A 23,782-nucleotide genomic window follows, 5' to 3' on the forward strand; every position below is an offset into this window, starting at 1 on the left:
AGGCACTGAATAAATATGTTGAAAGAATACATAACTGAGTGAACTACTATCAAAAAGAATTCATACAATAAGTTAAACTTTGGTTCAGAGCACAAATTTTCAAGTCAACTGGTAAGTCCTATTTGGCCAACACATGAGTGGAAATTTATTTTCCCTGGTTTCTGTCTGTTTTTGATGCAGCAGAGGTTTACTTTATTGGTCAGTGTTTGTTTTGTTCCTTTTTCCTATTTAAAATATTTCATTTAATAAGTAAACAAGGAAAGTCCTTTTCTTGCAGGTACTAAGGATGTCCAAAGATCACTGCATATGATATTCAATAAATAATTCTGATTAGGGGCAGTGCCACTGGGAAATTTAGGGTAACTGGTTGATATTCATAGTGTATAATTTAAAATGTCAATCTGTTTTCAAATTTCAATGCATAAATGTGCACCACGAATCTATAATAATCCTATTTCTCTTTTCTCAACTTTTCAGGGTGGTCTGTATTTCATCTCATTTGAATGTTGAATTGATTCTACTTAAATCACCTTTCTGAAATGGAAGATGGCTCACTTTCATTTCACTGAGGAACCAATTAACTCTCCCATAAATGTCTTGACTTTTTTAAATGGGAAAATCACATAGAATTTTTATTTTAGTAAGGAATAATTGTTGTCTTTAAAAACATTTAAAAAGACAGTCTGCATTAATTCTATCTTTTAGGAAACAACTATAGCAACAAAATTACATTAGACTTTCTGATTTCTCCATAGTGTCCTTAGATAAATAAACTACCCAATAGACCATGTTAAATGCCCCGAATGTTACTGGAAAGAGAATGCGGGCATATTTGTCTATTTTACTTGTGCCAGATCCAGAAGGTGGTGGAGCAGAGGGAGGGGTAGTAGCTGACAACTTCCCAGATGCCCCTATGGTATTAACTGTGGTCTTAATTCTTTCCAGTCTTGATCCAAACACATGGTGGGTAGAAGCAGATCCAACTGAAGCTTTCTGGGGCATAAACCCAGTTCTACCAGGAGTAGAAGGAGGACCAGACTGACGTGCTCTTGCAGCAGATATAGTTTCATCTGCACTTGCGCGACTGAACGGGTTGGGGCTGGAAGCTAAGTAAGACTGCGATGTTACTCCAGCAGATCCTTGACCAACCGTGGGAGATTTGCTCGAATGGTTTCCCACCTCGCTTCTCTTGCCAGCGTCAGATTCAGAGTGAACCAAGGCATTTGTTCTTTTTCTCATATTCAGATTGGCATTAGTGTTCTGAAAAGGTATATTAAAATTTTATTGGTTATGTAATTTTATGTACCCTTATACAAAATTTAAAGCGATCAAATCATTAAAATTAGTTATTTCCCTGAGATAAACCTTTCAAAATAAACTACAATTATTCAGCTTATGTAAAAGCTTAAAAATACCCAGCTGAAAAAGAATTTGCATAGAGTTGAAACTCTAAATCAAAGATCTTATATTCCAAATATTATCCATTTTTATAAGAAATTAGAATTTAAATCTATAGAAAGCTTATAATTATAGGACTATTAACTATGATTATGCTTGGTTTTAAGAGTTCATGGTGTTAACTATAACTTCGTTCAATTTTATTGTGAACAATATTGTGTGATACTATAATATTGTGACAATACTGTTTGCATTCAATGAGTTTTATATATGTATTTGTCTAATAAATGGTAAGTATTATACCTACTCTTCTGCACAGAATAACCATCATGTGCACAGGAGTCAAAAAAAAAAACCAAAAACCTCCAAAAGTTTCAATTTTCAAAACCCTAGAATTTACAGTCATAATTTTGCACAATCATACACATTATTATAAAATCGGGAAATTCTGGTGCATTTTAGTTTTTCATCATAAAAAATGCAAAAGAAAACAGATTCTAAATAAATGTTGAAATAGACATATAACTAGCACCATCATATCTTTGCATAAATATTTGAGTTTAGACTATTTACTAATAAAAAGTGCTTAAACCAAAATGCAATTTACTCTTTTCCATCAAATTCATTTCTATGTCAAATAAAACTATATTTGAATACAGTCACATAGTAAATATTAAAAATTAATTTTCCTTATCTTTTGATAGGCAAATATACATTGTCTATGCTAATGAAGCAGTAGCTCAAATGAGCCCCCAAAATAATTACGCATGACTTCAGAATGTATCACGATGATAGCAATAAATTTTTCCTCCTAAATTACGTTTATTCTAAGTTATGTTAAAGTTAAAGTAGTTTTAATTACTTCCTATACCCTCGCCCACTACCATGTTATGGAGTAAATGGGTGGATGAAGAGATAGAGAAGTAGAGGAAAGAGATGAGGAGAGTAGTTCAACAATGGAAGGAGCCAGTCTACAGGAAAATTCACAGATAATACTATATACAATTAATTTAAAGCTCACTTTTCAATGAAATTTTTACTATACAAAGTCTTTTTTTTTTTTTCAGTGCCACACTCATTAAGAAGATTGAAAATTCTCAAAACAATATCTCATTTACTTGTGAACTATGACTTCAAGGTGACTGAGAAAAAAAAGAAAAAAAGGTTCACAAAGAGCAAAACTGAAGTAGTCTGCAAGATTTAGAAAGCATTCTTCACATCTACCTGGGGAATTCATCAACGCAGGCCGCAGATCAACTCACAAGTAATTGTAAGCTAACATATGGCACCTAATTTTGGTGGAGACAATCGAAATCAAAATTGACATAAACCTAAACACTAAGGTTTAAAAGTGCTTGCTTGCTTCCATAGTCTCTCTCAAAAAAGTCCCAATACCACAAGAATAGGTCTTCTCTAGTAACCTGGAGAGATCCTTTTTTTTTTTTTTTTTTTAATAGAGGCATGTTTTATTTATTTATTTGTTTGTTTGTTTGTTTGTTTGTTTTGTTTATACATGCACTGGGTACAGTCAGAAGCGCGGGAGGGTGAGAGAATTCACCAGAGCCAGAGCGGGGAGCAGAGCAGGCAGAAGGACCGAAGTACACTGCTGAGGGGAGCAGCGGGCGGCAGGAGAGGTCTGCGCGCCAGGTGGGACCCTCCTCCAGTGGCCGGGAGCAGCCGGGGATCGAACCGGCGCAGCAGAGGCCGCGGGCAGCTTCGCAACCCAGCACTCAACTGCTGCGCCACTGGGGAGGCCCTGGAGAGATCCTTTTTAAACAGAGTCAGCCATCTCAGTGAAGCTATCCAAAATCACTTAACAGTGATCTGAACACTGGACACATGAGTTTGTCCCAACTAAGAGACAAATGAACTCAGTCAATTTCAATCAAGACCAACAGAACTTCCCAGTTGGCTCATACTTGAGAGCAAAAATAAATGTATATTTATAAACAAATGTTTATTTATAAATGTTTATTTATAAATAAATAAATGCCATTGAGGTTTTGTAGTTTTTTATCATTCAACATTATTTTGTGATATTATATACAATATGTACACCAATTAGCCAAGGGTCCTAATAGGAGGTATTGCCAAGCCTCTTCTGAGCTTTTCAGATATTATGGACAATTAAAAGGCTAGCCTGCCCAGAACTCATTGAGGACAGTTAGGAGGTACTGTTGCCTAACTCCACATACTAGATAAAGAACAAAGGTATTTTGTCCTTTCTAATCCCATTCTTAAAAAAAAAAAAAAAAAAAAGAGACAACATTTTAAAACTAGGAGAGATTTTACTGATCAGCTTATTCTAGTTCCTCATTTAACAGTAAAGGAAAATAAAAGCAGAAAGGTCATGACTGGCTGGAAGGCTCTGGTGAGGTGCTGAGTCTCTGCCACGTGCCCCTCCATGCACAGTCGTGGAGAAGGGAGCCATGTACCAGTCAAACTAAACCTATCTATTTGATTCAGTCAAGTACTTCTTTTTTTTTCTTCAAGACTTATTTATTTATGCATACAAGAACTGGGGTACAAGCCAGAGGTGTGAGGGGTGAGAGGATTCACCAGAGACAGACTAGGGAGCAGAATAGGCAGATGTACTGAAATACACTGCTGAGGGGAGCAGCAGGTGAGACAGGAGAGATCTGCTGCATCCTGTGTGTAGATCCCTGGCTGGGGATTGAATTCGTGTTGCAGTGGCTGCAGACAGCTTCATAGGCTGCATCTTAAACCCTTGAGCCACCAGGGAGGCCCCAGTCAAGTACTTCCAATAGTAATGTACAGCTAAAATACATTATTCAAGGCTTAGAAGTCAGAAAATACAAACATCATAATGGAACACTCTTTAACAAGTCCACCTACGGATTAGTAAACCTCTAAGGGAATTTACTTGAGTTTGATTTTGCTATTTAACACTGGATGAAACATTGTGAAACTGCATGTTCACAGGTAGAATCTCTTACAGTAGGAAGACCACCAAAGGTCACTTCGTTACCCATTAGGGTATTATTCAATTTGTATCTAACCTAACAATTTTATTCTAGTGCCCCTTTAAAAAAAAAAAAGGCCAGTTACTATTTAAAGTAATTTGAAGCAGTTTTACCATTTAAATAGTTCTCTCATTAATGATATGAACAAACTTTGACATATGTTCATTTCATATTTGTAAGCGTCATGTTGAGTTTAGAAACTCCATTCTCACATCTACTACTAGACATGTTATAAATAAATAGATTTGAAAAATATGACTAAAGAAAATGATGATTCTAAGTCAAAATACTAAGATCAGTCAAAAGTGACTGGAAAAAAGCAATCATCAATACAAGACTATGAAAATGAAGCGAGAAATATAAAGAGTATCACCAGGGTTACTATCTGAAAACAAAGTGAACATTTTTAGTCCCAGTTTAAAAGTATTAAGGAAATTCTAGAGCATAAAGACAATCCATATTAATCTATGTAGGATGATTTACTGTATAAATCCACACAGTTGGCAAATACTTCATGTTTAACACATGCCGCTGAAATGGTACAGTACAGATTCAAGATACTTTTTCAAACAAAAGAAATTAAAATGTCAAAAATTCTATCTGACCTCCAGATTACTATTCATGTGTGGGTAAGCTTTCTAAAATATTGTGGATAGTGCTTAAGGTGTATAAATTATCTTAACTCAGTCTCAACCCAAGAATTCCTAGGGCATATCAATACTCTGTGTATCAGAACTTACACAAAGGGAAGCAGAATTAGGCCAATTCAAGGCTTAAAACTTTACTCTCTGTCAAGCAGCCAAATGATACTTAAGTATTTTTGTACCAATGTCTCAAAGACTACTATGTAAGAAATAGTCATTTTCCATGATGACAAATTACAAAAGGACTGAAAAATCTGCTGACCTACCTGGCACAAGACTCACTAGGAATAATATTCACACACAGGCTTCAAGTTTTGGAAAAACTAGCATCAGTCAGATGGATATTATGTTTCTTGGAGTGTAGAGAGTTGAGTGGTTCCATCAATATTCAGAAGACACACAGTGGTTACAAGCAAGAAAAGCACCTAAGCTTCATTTGAATTTTAAAAAATGATTTAGTTTGAAATCACTTTGTCATTAGTCACAATAGCCCGAAGCAAGGAAACTGGTGGGATAAAGATGCGAGGTGGCAGATTCAAACACTACCAACAAATTAAAGCAGCAACAGGCAAACAGAAGCAGATCCAAGCAATTCGTCAATCATGACTGTGATCTGACACAATTTCTAAAGAAGTATTATCAGCTGCAAAAAAAAAAAAAATCGTCTCAACTTATTACTTTACCAGCAATGAGATAAAGTGACTTAGACGAGGTTTGCAGAATGCAAGCTATGTTCGCTCATATTGCTTGCTTGAGAAGCTAATGAAGTTTAATAAAATGTAATTTAACTCTTCTAAATTAAAAACAAACAAGGCTAATAATGAACAGGTTTATCTTCTAGAATATCAATGAGTAACATAGTAAAAAAAAAAAAAATCCAATAACGTAAAGACACTTACTCAAGCCATTCTGACAGGGCTTCAGGGATTTGCCACACATCTTATTTAATAAGGAAGTAAGCAAAGTATGGTAGAGGAGCTGAAACTAAACCCCAAGGTAATGATTCACTAAGGACTATCAATAATAGTGGTTTTAGAAAGTGCTACTGCAGAGAGATTGGAAAAAAATCACCTCCAAATAAACATGCTAAATATTTCATAAACAGATACCAGGGGATTCTGTCATACGTGGAGCAACAAAATGTAGAAATGAAAATGCTAAGTTCTCTATTTATTGGATTTCATTTCCTCCCAAGTTCGCATTTAATTCATGTTTGTATTTACATAAGCTATAGAAATATTACTTTCAATATAAAGCACTGAGATAAGATATTTATGTCTTCAATTTGGAATTACCAGAGAACAGGATCTTACAAAATTCATCTTTTTTGCCCTTACATATTTAAAAATTGAAGGTGTAAAATATTAGAATTTCCTGAAGACATGCGATATTGTGTTTTGTGTCATAATGATTCTTAGTGCTTCTTTTTATTTGCCAATGCTTTGTGTGTTTGAAGTATATGGCTCTAATGAAGACTTTGTCAGAGACTTCACTAGTCAGAACAGGTGAAGTTCTCAGCTAGGTCAAGTGAACTTGACAGAAATGCTACTTGGAACTCCTCAGAAGCTGTGTTCACCAATACTGCCAACATAACCCTTGAGAAAGTTGAGGGCAAAGGTCACTCCATTTACTTTCTCCAAATGGAAACACTAAACTGGATCAATCTTCTCTCTTCCTATGATGAAAAGCAGGATTGTAGTTATTCTAAGTGTTTATAAAAATAACCTGACAGCTAGTTTATAAAAATAAGCCTTGGGTCCTATTTATCTTATTTATCAATTATGCTATTAACAGTGATAAGGGATCAGACAATGGGAAACACTGACTAAATGGTTAGGCTTATGGGCCTTCAAAACCAAACAGACCTGGAATCAAACAGTGAATTTGACATTTACTAGCTCTGAGATATTTGGCAAGTTATTTAATCTTTTGAAACTTCAAAGTCCTTACTAAAACATGAGTAATAAATATAGATTCCTAATAATGAATAAATAATAATATAATACAATGAAATTATATACTAGGCATCAAATTAATATTATATAGAAATAATTCACCAGAGGGAAGATAATAAAATTCTGCCCCCCAAAATACCCAAGAAGAACAAAGCTATACCACTCAGAAATAAATAACTAAAAAAACCCACAAAATTTTAGAAGGTATTTTCTATATATTTATAACAATATAGTTATCATTAATAATTAGAATGGCTGAGGACCATTGAAGCAAACCATAGTCTGTGGTGAAGCCAGTCACAAAAAGAATGTTACTGGCTAAAAACAGAAATAAATACAAGGAAATAGAAAATGCAGTAGCAAAGGTAAAATACATATTAGACAAAGTAAAAGCAAGAATTAACACTGAAGTAAACCCTACTAATATTTATATTATTTTACTATATTATACATTACATACATTATATTATATATCCTATTATTTATAATGTTAAATATAAAAATAATTAATATCAAATATTGAGTATTAAATATTTATTGATACATATTACATATTTAAAATATTAAATATTAATAAAATATTTTTAAATTAAATTTTTTTAAACTCCTTTAGAAAAAAATAGCAAGGGCAACAATAGCAATTTTAGTGGCAACCTTTTACTTATCAGTTTTTCTGTACTTGGTGCTCAGCTCACAGGCTTTTACTAACTACCACAACCATATTCATGCTCTAGGAGGAATAACTATACCCACAAGTATTTCAATGTCCAGAAAAGGTGTCGGTTATGTAATGAGACTGAGGCATATATTATTATATCAGATCACTGGTCTCTCTGGGACTTTTCCAACTCTCAATGAAGCCTAGAAACTGGTAATCAGAGAAGGAACAAAAACTCATTCTTGTAATACAACCTACAAGATGATACTCACGCTTCATTATTCCCTGAAATGATATTTAGAACATTGGCTCACAATTAGAACTTTGGCAACCCATTTTTAGCTGGCCCACTTTCTAAATATAATGGAATATGAAAAAGAATTGTACCTGCAAATACATTGGTCTGACACTATAGTATCACCTTTTTAAAATATCTGTTTCAGGACTGTCTTCCACAGATAAACTGGAAGCAAGAACATGGCAATAGAGAGGACCAGAATGGGCCCAGCAGATCTCAACAAGCATCAAAGAAAGAAAATAAATGGTAACATTAAGAGGTCACAATTGTAGCAATGGCTGGAAATGTGTTCCTTTAAAGTGCATACATGGAAGTCCTAACTGTCCATGTGACTATCCTAAGAAAATAATGAGAGGCTAAATGAAGTCCTAAGGATGGAGCCCTGATCAGATAGAATTGGTTTTCTGACAAAGGAGATACACCAGAGCATTCATTCTCTGTTTTATATGAGAACACAGCAAGAAGGTAACTAATAGAGAGCTTTCACCAGAAATGAGACCCTGCTGGACACTTAATCTTGGATTTTCTAGTCTCTAGAAACTATGAGAAAATAAACTTCTGTTATTTAAGACATTCAATCTTATTTTGAAGGCTGTGAAGACTAAAATAATCATTGAGCTTCAGTAAAATTAAATTCAAGCCACACAAATTCTAAGATTTTTAAATAGTGGATAATATTTTCATAGGGGAAAAATAAGCAAACCTGAACAAATGTACAATTCTCTTCAGATATTTTGTCTCTAGTCTGTTCTGGTAAGCCCAGATCTTGAGAAGAGTAAAGATACAAAATACACAGATACACTGAGATGTTTTTCATAAGAACTAAGCAATGATTTCTCTGCAATATTTTTACTTGTATTGGATGAGTGAAATTCTATTTCATATCCACCAGGGGGCATTATCTACATCCTCTATCTAAACTGTACAAGTTGCCTAGATACAAGATTCCTCCAGGATACCGCTTGAGTTTCTTTCACTTTCTCCACAATCCCATCAAAGGAGTTTGATTAACTGGGTTCTAGTTTGAACTTAGCTTCAGATCATTCTTTAATTACCCAATATTTTCTTCTAAGTACTTATGTTTCTGTTCAGATTATGATTCTCATGTATAATTCTGTATGTGTGTATGTGTATACATTCATTGTGGATTTCAGAGAATTTATTTGTTTAAATATTGGGAAAATATTATCAACAGCAATTTATAACTACTTTTTCATATTTTATATTAATATTTTAATACATCACTGTAGAATTAATATATATGAAGTGGAAAATGTCTGAAGCTATGTTGAGACAAAGCCTCAATATAGACTGAAAGTTCCAGGGAGTAACTGATAAACCTTCTCAAGGTCACACACCTGACTTACACCCAGATAACTGCTTAGGAATCGCTTGCTTCTGTGCTCCTTGCTGGCTTCAAAATGTAAATGTACCCCTGCTGAGGCAATAAATACTCTGTTACCTAATTTCTCAGTGCTCAGACTTTGGAGAAAGATCTCTTCCCAGGCTGCCAGCATACATAAGATCTTCGCTCCTGCTCTCTGAGTGTTGCCTGGTTTCCTAACAGAATTCTGCCATAACATATGTAATCATCTGATAAAACATTATAAAAAAAATCTTACTTGGTTTTATAATTCCTAATGTAGCCAACCAAATTAATTTTTTTTAAGCATCCACATTATCCTATGAAAATTATTTGTTTTAGTTTCAAAATATGCAAAAAGTTACATTCAAACATTTGGACAGTGCTTTTTTAAATATAGAGTTGATATGATTTGATTGTAATGAAATTGTGTTAGGATAAAATAGCCATCCAGAAAGATTCAGATCCATGCCAACCCAATAAGAGATTGGCATGCAAGTATTCTGAGTCAAATTTGATCTGTATCAGCAAAAGCAATAGAGGCACTGTCTAAAAAGCAGTAATTCATCAAGACCAGGTCTTCAACATACTTCTGCTGGGCAGGAAATGACTGGGGTGGGAGTGGGGACTTCTTCCTAAGCCATAGCATTAGCAACCACTTCCTTTAGTAAAATCACAGCTATGCAGTGTAAGGAAGACTTTGGTGAGCCAAGAAGTTTACCTAAATCTTGCTGATAACTTTTTTGGAACATTAGACAAAGTTTGCCTACTGAATCAAGCATTTATAATAGCTTTAAGACATCTATTTCTAGAAAAAAACAAATCACCTCTTGTTGGAAGTGAATAATGGAAGATCCACAATTGAGTGCATAAGCAATAAAGGACTTATTAAGACACTGATTCTCCCCATTTAGTCATTCATTCAATAAATATATATTGAGTGCCTAATTTTTCAAGTTATTTTACTGGGTATTGTGAAAAAATATAGTTCTTACAGTTTCTACCAATAATTATTTTTAAATTATAATAATGGATAAAATCTATAAAGAAAATTAAAAGAAATGAAGAGTTCGTAAACTAGTCTGGTTGCTGAGAAAGCATCTATGTGAAAGCGACACACAGCTGAAATACTAGGGATAAATTAGACTAAACTGACTGAAAGAGAGAGTGTGGAGTAGGGAAGGAAGTACCTGATGATAGCGGAAACACTTTTCAAAGTGGCACAGGATAAGGAAGGCCAATACATTTCCCTGTCAACTGAAATTTGAGATCCTATGAGAACGTTCTAAAGTTCTCCTATCTTCCTACTATTAAATTCTTTTGAATTACAATCAAGGCAGCGCTTTACATTCAGAAGCTACATTAACAAAATTAATATCTGGTACAACTAGCATTTGTCAGACAGAAATCTTGAATATTTATCAACATTTCTACAATTCATTGAGCACTTACTAAGGACCATGCAGTACACTAAATGGTTTTCACAAATAACCTCACATATTTCCTCCTTCCATCCAGGAGATAATTTTATTATTCTCACTTTTTCAGTGAGGACACTGAAACCTAGAAAAGTTGGGTACTTCTCCAAAGGTCACACAGTTAAAGTGGGTTAGAGTCATGTTTTGAATCCCAAGACCATACTTTTAACCATGTCAAGAAGCTGCTTACAACAGCATATGCATATGTTCATGGGATTGAAAGAAAGCAGAAAAGAGTCTGCTGGAAATATGTCCACAGCAGTCTGTGTTTCGACAGTGCTTCCTTTTCAGTATATATGAAAATTGTTCATCTGTTAGGGTTTTTGTGGATTCCATGCTTCCCAATATTTTTCCTGTATCTTTGATACTTAGTTATCATTATGTGCTTATAGATATTATTTTGCATCCCAGGTATCCGCCATAGTCTGTTCTAAATATTTATGGACAGGCCCACATTTGGATGAATTATCTATAGAAAATTTTATCTTAACAACAAATAGAATCTAGTTTACTTTTTTTTTTTACCTGAAGAAACCTTCTGTTCAAGTTGTATTAAAAATAAATCTATATATTATTCAATATCTACATCGTCTATGTAACAAAAATATTTTCATGATGTTCCTCTGTGAGACAAAAGCTATGCCCAACTTTTTTCCACAAACTTTCCCTTAAGTTTTAATACAGCAATAAAAATGTTTAAAAACTTACTATTCGGTTACATGATAAAATTGAAACACTTTCCCCCCATTTCATAGGACACTGCAATTTCAACTTTAATTATAAACAGGGAAGGTATCAACATCAGCACTGATTATAGTCTCTGACTTGAGGTGATATTTCAAACACATATGATTATCTACAAATAATTAAAGTTAGTGAAGTTCAGCAATGCATTGTGCCAAATTATGTATAAAGTAAATGTGTGTGTACATGTATATGTATCATCGAATGACTCATTAAGGCACCTATTGTGTATGCAATTACTTTTTGTAATTGTGTATGCCTCTTCCCTAGCCTTTGTGACTGGAAGCACAGTCAATTGGAAAAAAAAAAAAAAGAGCAATGTTGAATTATTCTGTTAACACAATTCATTACAAATCTATTTCATCTACAGTAAAACTGCTATTAAGTCAGCAGAACAAATTGACATTCTACCAAGACACCAGTTGGTAGCTCTTACATTGTCGAACAGACAACTTCCCAAGTAGTTGAAGTCATTTGGTTTTTCTCCAGGAAATAATTTGACTTGTCCTGAGGAGTAAGTGCCATGCTATCTGCTATCATTTCCAATGGGGCATTATCAAAACCATTCAACATTTAACAAGGCTCTCATGCTGAAACAGCTGTTCAACCAAAGTGAAAATCTTAAAAACTTTCTCTGAGCCTAGCTAATCTTACTTGAGCTAGAAAATAAGGTATTAGACTATTTTGCATGTTCTACCACTTTATGACAAGAAAGCCAATTTTGCACTTCAGTAAAGGCAGATTGCAAATTTAGCAAGAATTGAACCAGTAGCTGAGTTGCAATTTATGGCAAATGGCTCATCAGCACATTAATGTATACCATCAAGATAACCACTTCATTCAAGCAGGCCAAAAACTAGAGGACCCAAATATCTGGTTGGCAGCAAAGGAAATGTGGCCTCTATAAATATCTATAAATATCTATAAAATAAGTCTTAGATCCAAAAGCTACCAAATATATCTATCTTTAACATCATTGTTATATGGCAGAAAGTCAGAATCACAGGGTCTGAAATTAGGTGAGTTCAAGGTTTGGAATTTATTGTATTAAATCTATGACCTTGGAGAAATCATTTAACCTCTGTGTTTCAGATTCTTTCTGGGTAAAGTAAGGATAATTTTGATAACTACTTCTTAGACTTACTGATGGAATAGATTCTATAAAGTAACTAACATACCATTTGGATATAGTAAGTGATTAATACTCATTAAATATTATATTGTTGGCATTTTATATTCTAAGGCAGATATATAGATAATCCCTACAAGGTAAAATATTACTATATAAATCATTGCTATACTCAGATATCTATTTTTTCAGCACAACAAAATGGTAGATGAATACTATAAATATTCATCTCAGAAATGTAAGAAATATATGGGGATCTTACATTTGGGACTCTATTCAAAATTCATTTTGCTTCTTATTCTACTATAATGAACTTCATTCCTTGGGCAATTCTAAGCACTAGCTAAATTCAAGTTGCTCAAACCTGCCAAATGGAGGAAATTATAATTATTGGTTCCCATTTCAAAGGTTCCTTATGGGTTGATGAATGCTTGGAGACATGAAATCAAGGATCCTGTGGATTTTGTTCTAATTAATTATATCAGTATTGTTTAAAATAGTTGCATTTTCTCAACATAGAACATAGATTTCTCTCTGATTATAAAAAAGCAAATAAAAATATCAATAACTTTGATTTCTTCTAGCTGCTACTCTGTATCATTGCTGCTTTGGGGGACAATTGTCTATACTTACGGTTTTCACTTCTGTACCTTTCATTTTCTCAACCTTGTTTTTATTATTTCCCTTCCATTTTCCCCTTGAAACTCTCTGTGGATTATGCCAAAGCACACTTTTAAAAAATCTCTTTCTCACTTCCTGTCTCTAGGATTTAGCACCATTGATCACATCTTCCTTCTTTAATTTTTTCCTATAAATTCCATAATATAATCATATTCCCCTTCCCAGTCCCAGTCTCCAATGTGAGATGCTCTCCCTCTTTCTAATCCTAAAATGTTACCTTTCTATAGGTTCAACCCTCAGCCATCTCAGATGTCTCAATCTTCTGATAAATAAGTCGATCCAGTAGCTTAGATTATCATTATTATAGCAATATCAGTAGCAAATTCTCTCTAAACTCTAAATTCATATGTCCAATAGGACATCATACAGATATGCTTAAGGCATACCAAACTTGTAATTCATTCAGTCATCTAGCTACTCATTGATTCATTTGATTATTCAACAAATATTTGTTGTCTACATGACAGGTATCAGTTTGAGGTTTGATGATGCAACAAAGTGGAAGGAGAATTCAAAATTCCTATCCTATGTAACATACATTCTTGCCTTTGTCCAAAGTTTAATCTATGTACATATTTATTCATGTCCAATGATTGAAATATATTCATCCAAACAAATACATCTCCCTGGCTATATTCTAGATTTTATAGAATTTTATAGAATAGCTATAAAATATGTCACAAAATTTCTATTATTCTTGCCTCCTCCTGCCCTATTATTTTCCTTCCAATGTCCTCAATATTTTTTCCAATCTATCCGTTCATTTCCCTTGCTATTGTAAAGACATTCAACATTTCTCATTTGGCTATAGAACAGACTATAAATATTCTTAGACCTGACATCCTTATGAAACTTTCCTCTCTACTCTCCACTAAAATAATATTTATGCATTATAAACCTAATCATGTCACTTCCTTGAAATTCTGTCAGTTGAAACACTACCGTTTTAAAAACACTTAAATGGTATAACATTCTACCTGATCTGTTCCCTGTCTTCTAGGCAAATCTCATCTTCCTTTTATTCCCCAAACTTCTTTTCAACCATCCCATGCACCTAATGTAGCATATGCTATCAGTGCCTGGTTCATATTCATTTGTTTAACTCAGAACATTGCTCCAGACAAGCTGATGGTATAGCCATTTAGGGCATCCTCTGTCTACAGGTGCTTGACTGAAGTGGAGGGCAAAGTTTGACCAAAAGCACAAGAAAATTAAACCTAATCAGCAATAAGTAAGAGTTCTTTGACACCCCACAAGACAGCTCTGAGGAGTATTCCACACAGATCTGATCTTTGCACAGCGTCTAATATGATGAGCACATAGTGATAAACCTGCTCATTAATCCTACTTTATTGGATTTCCCTCCTTTCCATCTCACTTGCATCACAGTGTTTCTTGGGATCACCTCAACAATAAATTGCTTGTTCAAGAATTCTTGCAACAGTGTTCTTGGGAAAACCCAATTAAAACATCTGGTTTCTAGCCATCATGTCTTCTTGCAGTTCAACAAGCTTTATTGTCTTTCATATTTTCTTCTCATTGTCTTCTTTTCTCTATCTCATTTGCTTCCCTTTTTATGCTTTTCAAGATGGTATCTTAACCATTGCTTCTTCTGAAAAATTTAACTAGACATCCCACCAGCCTCATCAGAATTCTCGACTACAGAGACTCCAATCAGACTATTATAAATCTTCATACATCTATGTTTTTTTCTAGCCTCACATTCATTATGCTTTGTGAGTGCCCTTCCTGACTATGTGTTTCTTTGGGGAAGTAACACTATCTTACTGATTTCTTTCCCCCACTGACTAACAGAGTACTGGTCACTAAAAAAGTATTCAGTAAAAAAAAAGAAAAAAGTCAAATGAATAAATAATACATAAATAAGCAAACTGTATTGAAATAAATCAACAACAAACTTATTCCCTCCTGTATACACCAAACAGCAAAAAAGAGCTTCACACAATGTGTCTCTTGAGATGAGTAGTTGGCAAAACCATATAGCCAAAAGCAGTGCATTTAAATCCACTGGAAAATCAGATGACAGTCATTTACTCTATCCAGATTATGCTTCCTGGGCCACTACAGTAGATAATGGACTGTTTAATGAGTCAATCCTGGAATATTAACTGATAACCAGAACTAAATGCCTTTACTCTCCCATTTTATACATCTGTTTGTTTAAAAGTATGACTGAATGATTGCTACTGAGCATAAAAGTGTCCTACCTTCTGGAACAACCTCTACTTTCTTGTTGCCCTCCACTACACAGAAAAAGTATGAGGCCCATGGGCACCAACCTTCCACTCCAGAAACAAAGTTATGAGAAATGTGAGTCTTCTTCTTCAAACTGCTTGGAACACATAGCCAGTGGCTGAAATAGCTTGTTAAACAAGAACTGGATTTTTCCTCTCAATCACAGTTCTAAAGCTATCAGTTATTGAAAAGCTGATTTTCAAAGCACACACTAGAACAGTTTTTCTGTACAGCTGCAATGCTATTTTAATCTTCCATGAATATATGCACAAACCCAAGAAAATTCCAAGCTAAAATACTGCTCTTAGAGAGGACATAGTAAAATAAGACACTATGGGGGAAAATCCAGGATGTAAAATCTGTTTGCTAATTTTAATACTGAAATTATAAAATTGTGCATATGCTTCTACTCCTGCAAGCTAGAAGAACACCTGAAACTACTATTTGGAAGGTCAGCATAGAAGGTTCTTTTGTGTGACCTGTTAGTGGATTTTAGCAGTCTGCCTTGCAGTAAAGGCAATGCTTTGGAGATACTAAACAAATCAATGGGGGACGAGATCATCCTTAGAAAAAGCTGGCTCTTGAACCTAAGTTTCTGTTCCACAGTAAACCTCAAGTCCCTGTTTCCAGCATTACTGTGGAAGAATTCCCAGTAGCCCATTAGTGATCCCAGCAACACTGATGTCATGCTAACCAGCCATATTGTTATCCCATCCTGTGATCAAGTACTCCCATTGCAACTGCTTAAGCTACCTTTGTAATATTTTTTAATGTTGATACTTAATCTCATCAGAGTAGAAACTTTTAAACTTTAGCCAACAACATTACAATCTGAGTTTCCTTCACTTAAGACATTCAATTTCATCAAATCACCCACTAAATGGAATTATATGAGCATGAGTCACTATTATAAAGATTTGGGAGCCATTCAGTTGGAGGGTGTTGATGAAAACAAGCTGACTAGAGCTGAAAAAGATCTCTGAAACCCTGACCAAAGCAAAAGCATGATGGGAACTGTTCAACCCCATCACCAGTGCACAGCTCTGCTCTTAGCTCCCAATGTGATAGGCTTTCCGAGCTGAGACCAAATGAATACTTGCTAAATAATTGATTCACTTCAAATAAAGAAACACACATATTCTATGGATATGACAGGATGGGCATGAGACATACGGTAGGGGTATGCAGCCTGAATCTGTGGCACATGGCAAGCACAGATCAGACACTCAGCAAACATTTGTTGAATCAGTAGGTAACTGCATGTGCATGTACAGAGATCCTGGCGTGTTGTGAGCACTTACCAAACACTGTTGAATCAAAAGTGCCACGCAAATGTCTGTGTCATCATTTGACCACAAACCACGAATAAAAAACGCATCAGGATGAAAGAAAATTTGGCTCTAGTCCACATTCTAAAGCGTTGTGGTATTAATAAATGAAAATTTAATGCCAATCTGAGTTCTGTGGAAGCCTGCTGGTGCCTCAGTTCTAAAATACTTTCCCAGCATACTAAAATCGGAACTCTTTCTCATGTTTTTCTTTCCTTTGTTTCCATAGGAAACAGTGACTTCCAGGCATCCAAGATGACACAACATAGATTGCCAAATTGCATGCCACCCTGCAGTTGCCAAGGAGATAATATATGTCATTCCTACAAATAACATGTTGCTCATGCCTTCATTTCCTTTATCTAGCTTTTTAAGTTATTCTTCGCCTGAACTGAATTCAGATAATGTTCACTGTGAATTGATGGAAACATTCCTTTTTTAAAAATGTGTTTACCCCATTCCCCCAAGGCACTTGATCGCATCACACATGCCGTCTGTGGAAGGTCTGAGCATATTTTATGCCGATTTTGGAACCAGTGATTCAGCAGTTTTCACTGGGAAAAAAATGCATCCTGAGTGCTGTCTGCTTGCGTTCTAAGTAAAGGTCCAATTAAATCCACACCTGCCACTAACATATTCCAGTTTAAAATGGCCTACCACAGAAGCAGCTGCAGTTGAATTTACATGGGATGATGGAAAGGAAAAGAGTAAGCAAGCAGGAGAGAGGAAGGTCAAATAAAAGAAGGAAGGAGGTAAGAAGGAAGGTAGAAAGGAAAAAAGAGAGGGAGGGACATATGGACACATATTTATTGAGGATAGAGCATTTAGGATTAAGCATCTGCAGATGAACAAGCAAAATTAGAGAAATTTAAGATCTTGAAATCATCCTTCTAGAATGAGACAGAATCAGTATTTTAACTCAAGTATGTCTGACTGTAAAGCATGTGTTTTCCAGTTATCTAGTGTTGCATAACAACCTCCACACCCCCAGAAAGGAAAAAAAAAAGGCCATAGCTTTAACTAAAAGCAATCATGTTAACATTATCTGTCTTTTACGGATTTGGAGGTTGCCTGAACTCAGCTACGAAGCTCTCAGTGTATCTACGATGATTTCTATCAGAGTGGCAGGGACTGGAGTCATCTCGAAGTCACACTGTCAGATGGAATACTCTTCTCTCCAGTCTCTTTATGTGGCCCTGGCTTCCTTACAGGGTGGTGGCTGGGTCCAAGAAAGGAGTACAAGAGACAGCCCAAAACCATCCCACCATTTCTATCGCGAACACAAACCCACCCTGATTCAAGGATGAGGGAACATACTCTCTCTCACATTCTTAGAAACATATGTGGGGTGACCAGAGGGGAAGACACCTTAATGTAACCATCTTAAGAGACATTTTTCTATCACAACACACTTTTTTTGCAAAATCTAATGATGCATTAAACAACCTGAGATGCAGGCTTCATAGGCACTTTCTTTGGTGGAGCAACTGGAGAGGGAACAGTTAATATGCAGTCTAAAAAAAGGAATGGAGCAAATTTTAATGTCAGCTTGATGAATTGTGAAAAAAAAAAAAACCTGAACACTGAAATTAAATCTTGGAATGAGTTTCTGATTAAATTTTTTGTTTGCTTAACAAAATTCCTTTTTATTCATGCATTGTCAACTTTCAAAGCACTCAGGTAGCATAAGAACTAACAACACTAAAACCATATTCACATATAAATTACCATGATATAATATTACTAAAACTGCTGTAACCTAATTTAGTTTTTTTGGAACCTGGATAAATGAGAGTTTCTTACATTAATTATAGGTACCTGCTATGGGGCATGTGTATATGGAAAGAACAGCCCCAGATGCATGGTTGTTACAAGGAGTAACAGTTAGAGTCTGGTCACCTTAATCTATCACCAACCAATCATGTCAGGAGGCTCTGAATAATGTCTTTATCTTCTCAATAGTCTTTAAAATTGTTCTAATAGTTAAACTAACTGGGCCTGGACCATGTACCCATCCAGTTTATCTGATAAAGCAATAAGACTTCAGTGAACATCCAATTTGCCCTTTAGCCACTAAAATAATCACAGTTGTTCATCCTTTAGAAATCTATCAAGCTGCTATCATAAATAAGGAAAGCCTCAGCCAAAAATAGAATATTAATCACATGAAGAAAGAGCATCATGGAGCAAACACAATAATCAGATTGAGGAGAGCATTCGAACTGGGGAAGAACATTATGGTGAGCAAGTAAAAAAAAAAATCCATCTCATTGCTTGCACTGCTGAGAATGTGTGATTGTGCTCACTCTGCTGTGCTGGTAGATTGGAGTGAAATAAACACACATAATGTTCATATTTAATGTAGCTTCTTCTGAGATGAACAGTTTTGTAATGAATTAGGCTGTACAACCGTGCTAAATTAGGTCTGAGTACCATAATCCCTAACAATAGCAGTGTTCTATCCAGAATGCGACTGTCAGATTTGTACATCTCTCTTTCCAACACTAGCCTGGCATCTATTATTCAGGCCAACACCAATGATGAAACCCTAGGATATCTTGCTTCAGTGTTCAAAAAATCTTAATAATTGAAGTGCTTCTGTAACACACAAGGCACATCCTAGCAAGTAACATGAAAGAAAGGACATTTTATTCAGCATTTTTCTTACTTTCACACTCTAATTTCACTCTATATTTCAGCTCCAAATTTTATTTTTCTACTTTCTTGTTTGTTTTTCTCTAAAATGAGGACAATTGTCTTATAACAAAATCTCTGATAGTAAAACAACAGAGTGCCTTACATTATTGAACAATTGATCTGTACATTGCACAAACATTGCAGCACAGTGAAAACTTGGGATTCCTTTTATTTGTTTGCTTCAATTGTTTGTATCTTGAAACTTAAAAACTCCATAATGTTATGATGCCTAATCCTGTGAGTTGCTAGTTGCACTTAATGGCTACAGATGACTGGATAGCAATCAGGAATTAATTATAGCCAATAATTATCTTAAATTTTCTCATGAGATTCTGACATCCCCTATTGACTGTAATTTTGACCTTTAATGTGACACTACATGCTTAGTGTAGTCATATATATCTAGGTTACAATTGGGAAATATTTAATATAAATACTTTGTAAATCTTCAATAGTAGAAGACTGTTCAATTCATTTATTTACTTTTTACTTTTTTTTAAATTGTGGTAATGTTCCTTTAGATGGTAGTATCTCAGCTGTCCTTACCACAAGCACCCATAATCCATTGTGCCCCCCCCCAACTTTGTTCATTACATTGTTCTATCTAATTTACTGATCAAGCTGGCACACTTTTGTTGCAGAGAAAATTCAAAACTGTTTAGGCCATAAGAAAAAGAGGTATAAATCAGGCAGGCAAACAGTGGAAAAACCATAGCAGGCAAACAGTGCAAAAACCAACCTATCAACACACATTAGTAAAAAACAATTAAAATTTCCAATGAGTTAGGAGTTTGAAGATCACATAGAAAAAAGAGTTTCACTGAAAAATTGTTTTTAAATTTTTCAATATTCTATCTCAGTGATGTTTCAATACATCTGAAAAGTGCTTTTAGTAATGAATTCGATAAAATAAACGTGTCCATTGTGTGAGAGAGATTATCCATTGCAAATTGTACAAAAATCAATGATTTACAGAATTTTTAAAGGTGAATGCAATTTATAAAGGAACACTGCAGAAAAATAACTATAAGAGAAAAAAACTTATTGAAAGCTACTAAAGAAGAGATTCATTTTTTCAACTAATAAAAAAAGATTCACCATATAAAATATTCTATTTTTATGAATTGTTCCAGCATACTAATATAACACTCTGTCAGCAGATCATGTCCCCACTGACCATAATCTATTTCAGTCTCAAAATGTATTCTTTTTCTGTGGATAATAGGTAACCTCCTTGGTGCCATTTTTAGATCAGCCTATTGGCAAACATTGAGCAGAAAGCATGTTAACATTTTGCAGGATAAGCCAAGGCTTTAGCAAAGTGGGTTTCTTGCTTTGAGAAGCAGCAATAGTGCACTAGGCACAATGGAAAGACCCCGCTGAAGCTCTGCATTTGTATAAGCATCGACTTCTTCAAGTCAAAATAAAATTAACTAATAAAACAATCCTATTGAAAGCATTAAGATTCCCACAGAGGATGTGTCCTTAACAACCCAGGTACAAAGAGTACAGCTCTAAGGTTGTGACACTCTCAGTTTCAATTTAGATGTTCTCTTGAAAACAAACAAATAACTAATAAATTGAGAAATGCTAATCACTATATTCACTAAGACAATTTCTTATTAATTACCTGCTTGCTGTCAAAAACAGATAGATGATAAAGTCAAATGTAAGTAGAATCTAGGGTTCATCTTCACATCCAAAGACAATTGTTTACTTTTTTTTTTTTTAAGATTTATTTATACAAGAACCAGGCTACAGGCCAGATTCACGGGCGGGTGAGAGATTCACCGGAGACAGAGTGGGGAACAGAACAGGCAGACTGACAAAAATACACTGCTGAGTGGAGCAGCGGGTGAGACAGGAGAGATCTGCCGAGCCATGGGGGACCCTTGCTGGCTGGCTGGCTGGGATCAAACCAGCGCTGCAGAGGCTGTGGATAGCTTCACAGCGTGGTGCTCAACCGCCTGCGCCACTAGGGGAGGCCCGACAATTATTGACTTTTTAAAGTCATTTTTAGTCAGTAAAAATGGGTTTTTAATGGCTCAGCCTAATAGTGCTACCATAATTTCAAGTTTTCAGGTCCAGTTACCCAGCCAGGAATTAAGCCACCCAGGATGCAGTGGCAGCACTGAGTCCCAGTCACTAGACCATCACAGGTTGCTGTCTAACCAAGCTGCAGCAGGAACTTTGCTGATTCTCAGGCAAGTAAGCAAAAAGAGGCAGATTCATGTAGAGAGGTAGATATAAGGAAAAGTTTATTAAGGAGAAAAAGAACAGAAACAAAGTAGGACTCCAAGATCTGTGGAAGAGGCCAGGGAGTGGCAAGGAAGGCCCTGTGGAGTCATGCCTCAGGGAATATACACCTTCTTTCCCTAATTATTCTAAATCCATTAGTCTCTTAGATGTTGGTTAGTTCTGGATGGTCTCACTCACTCTGTCTTAATGTCTCTGTGCCCAAAATTATATCTTAGAGTCCTTTTTCTTTGTTTCCTTGTCTAGAAACATCCTGTAGCGCCTAGTCCTGGGGTGTTTGATTAGTCCCCTTTGGAATTTTTTAAACTTATCTCTGGAGTCTTTCTTATTCCTCTGAGACTTTTTCCTATTTTATTCTGACCCTAGAAGCTATCTGCTTGCCCTATGACTCAATAATACTCCCTTGTCCTCTAAACAAATCAGACTCATTTCCTCATGGACAGGGTGGTCTGTGAAGGTCAAGTCCCAGTCACACTTTCCACTGCTTCACCACTCTCCACATTTTTTTTTTTTTTTAGTCAAGATCTGCTCTAAGAATATAACTACTATTTATATATGGTTGTTCAACTCTTGCTTACTTTTCAGGGAAACATCTTTAAAGCTTCAAAGAAGCCTTCCTTCCCCACCTTCTGATGACCTTATCTGAGCTTCTCTGTTCTAACCAGCTCTAAGAAGAGTATCCATAAGACCCTTTTTCACATCCAACCAGAGAACTTATGCTTGCTATCTTATCTATAACCTGAACAGCAGAGTAGAGCAAGGCTTTCACCTCTTTTCTAGAAGTCCATCTGTAACAGGAGGCAGAAAGAACCCAAACAACAAAACTAAGAGTCAAAGTTAGAGCCAATAAGAAGGCAGAGGTAACAGATATTTCGTATGGGAACACTGAGAAAACTAGGTGGATTAGGGTGAAGAGTTTGACAGATTTCCTTTACTTATCCCAAAGCTTTGTGTGGTCTCAAAAAGTAAAAAGAAAACAAAAATAATATCATTCCATATAATCTGACTGGAAAGTGCTTCATAAATTGACCATAGTACATAATAGACATCTACTAAAAACGTTTTTTGTATGTATTGTGGAAAAGTCATGATGTATTTTTTCTAAGTTTTTCAAGAAAAATGTGCCATGGCTTTTCTGACAACCCAAAAGCATCCTCTAATTCACTTAAGTGAATGAAATAGTACCCAAACTAATATTACTTAAATCTTCTAAATCTTCTTAAATCTTTTCACTCATGGGACTGAGTGAAAACTTGGAAATTTAGTGATGTATGCCTAAACCCTCAAAATAACGAAGGGGAAATTGGTAGCTTAGCCAAATAAACCAGAAGCAATGAATAATCTTACTTAGTATCTTAGGAAAAGAAATTGCTGGAAAATATAGCTAACCATTGAGGAAATTTGTCTCAAGTGGCTGCATATTTTTTTTTAAAGATTTATTTATTTATTTATACAAGCACTGGGTACAGTCAGAAGCATGGGAGGGTGAGAGAATTCACCAGAGCCAGAGAGGGGAGCAGAGCAGGCAGAAGGACCGAAGTACACTGCTGAGGGGAGCAGCGGGTGGCAGGAGAGGTCTGCGCGCCATGCGGGACCCTCCTCTGGTGGCCGGGGAGCAGCCAGGGATGGAACCGGCGCTGCAGAGGTTGCGGGCAGCTTCGCAACCCATCGCTCAACTGCTGTGCCACCGGGGAGGCCCTGGCTGCATATTTTTTAAAGTTGAATTTTACTAACTCACCAACATAGATGGGAAAAAAAAAAATCAATGAATACAAAATTGAAGTCCTATTAAAACAAACTTCCGATAATAAAATTCCACCAATAAAAATGTATGGTTACTTTACATATTTTCCCTAGCAACAAAGTCTCTATTTCAGTTGTATGAAAATTATTGGTATTTCTTGAGTACCTGC

At 35.4% G+C, this 23,782-nt stretch overlaps 1 protein-coding gene across 1 annotated transcript in view; it reads right to left on the reverse strand.

Moving 5' to 3' along the window:
• Nucleotides 1-634: 634 nt before the first annotated feature.
• The window catches only part of GABRA4 (gamma-aminobutyric acid type A receptor subunit alpha4), a 67,178-nt gene continuing 44,030 nt past the window's right edge, over nt 635-23,782 (reverse strand). The window contains exon 9 of the mRNA XM_037529642.2: nt 635-1,260. Coding sequence (XP_037385539.1) covers nt 727-1,260 — 534 coding nt within the window. The 3' untranslated portion in view covers nt 635-726. The remainder of the gene's footprint in view (nt 1,261-23,782) is intronic.

The sequence above is a fragment of the Talpa occidentalis genome, unplaced genomic scaffold (assembly GCF_014898055.3).
Source record: "Talpa occidentalis isolate TD23 unplaced genomic scaffold, MPIMG_talOcc4v2.1 talOcc4.6, whole genome shotgun sequence".
NCBI classification, from domain to species: Eukaryota; Metazoa; Chordata; class Mammalia; order Eulipotyphla; family Talpidae; genus Talpa; species Talpa occidentalis.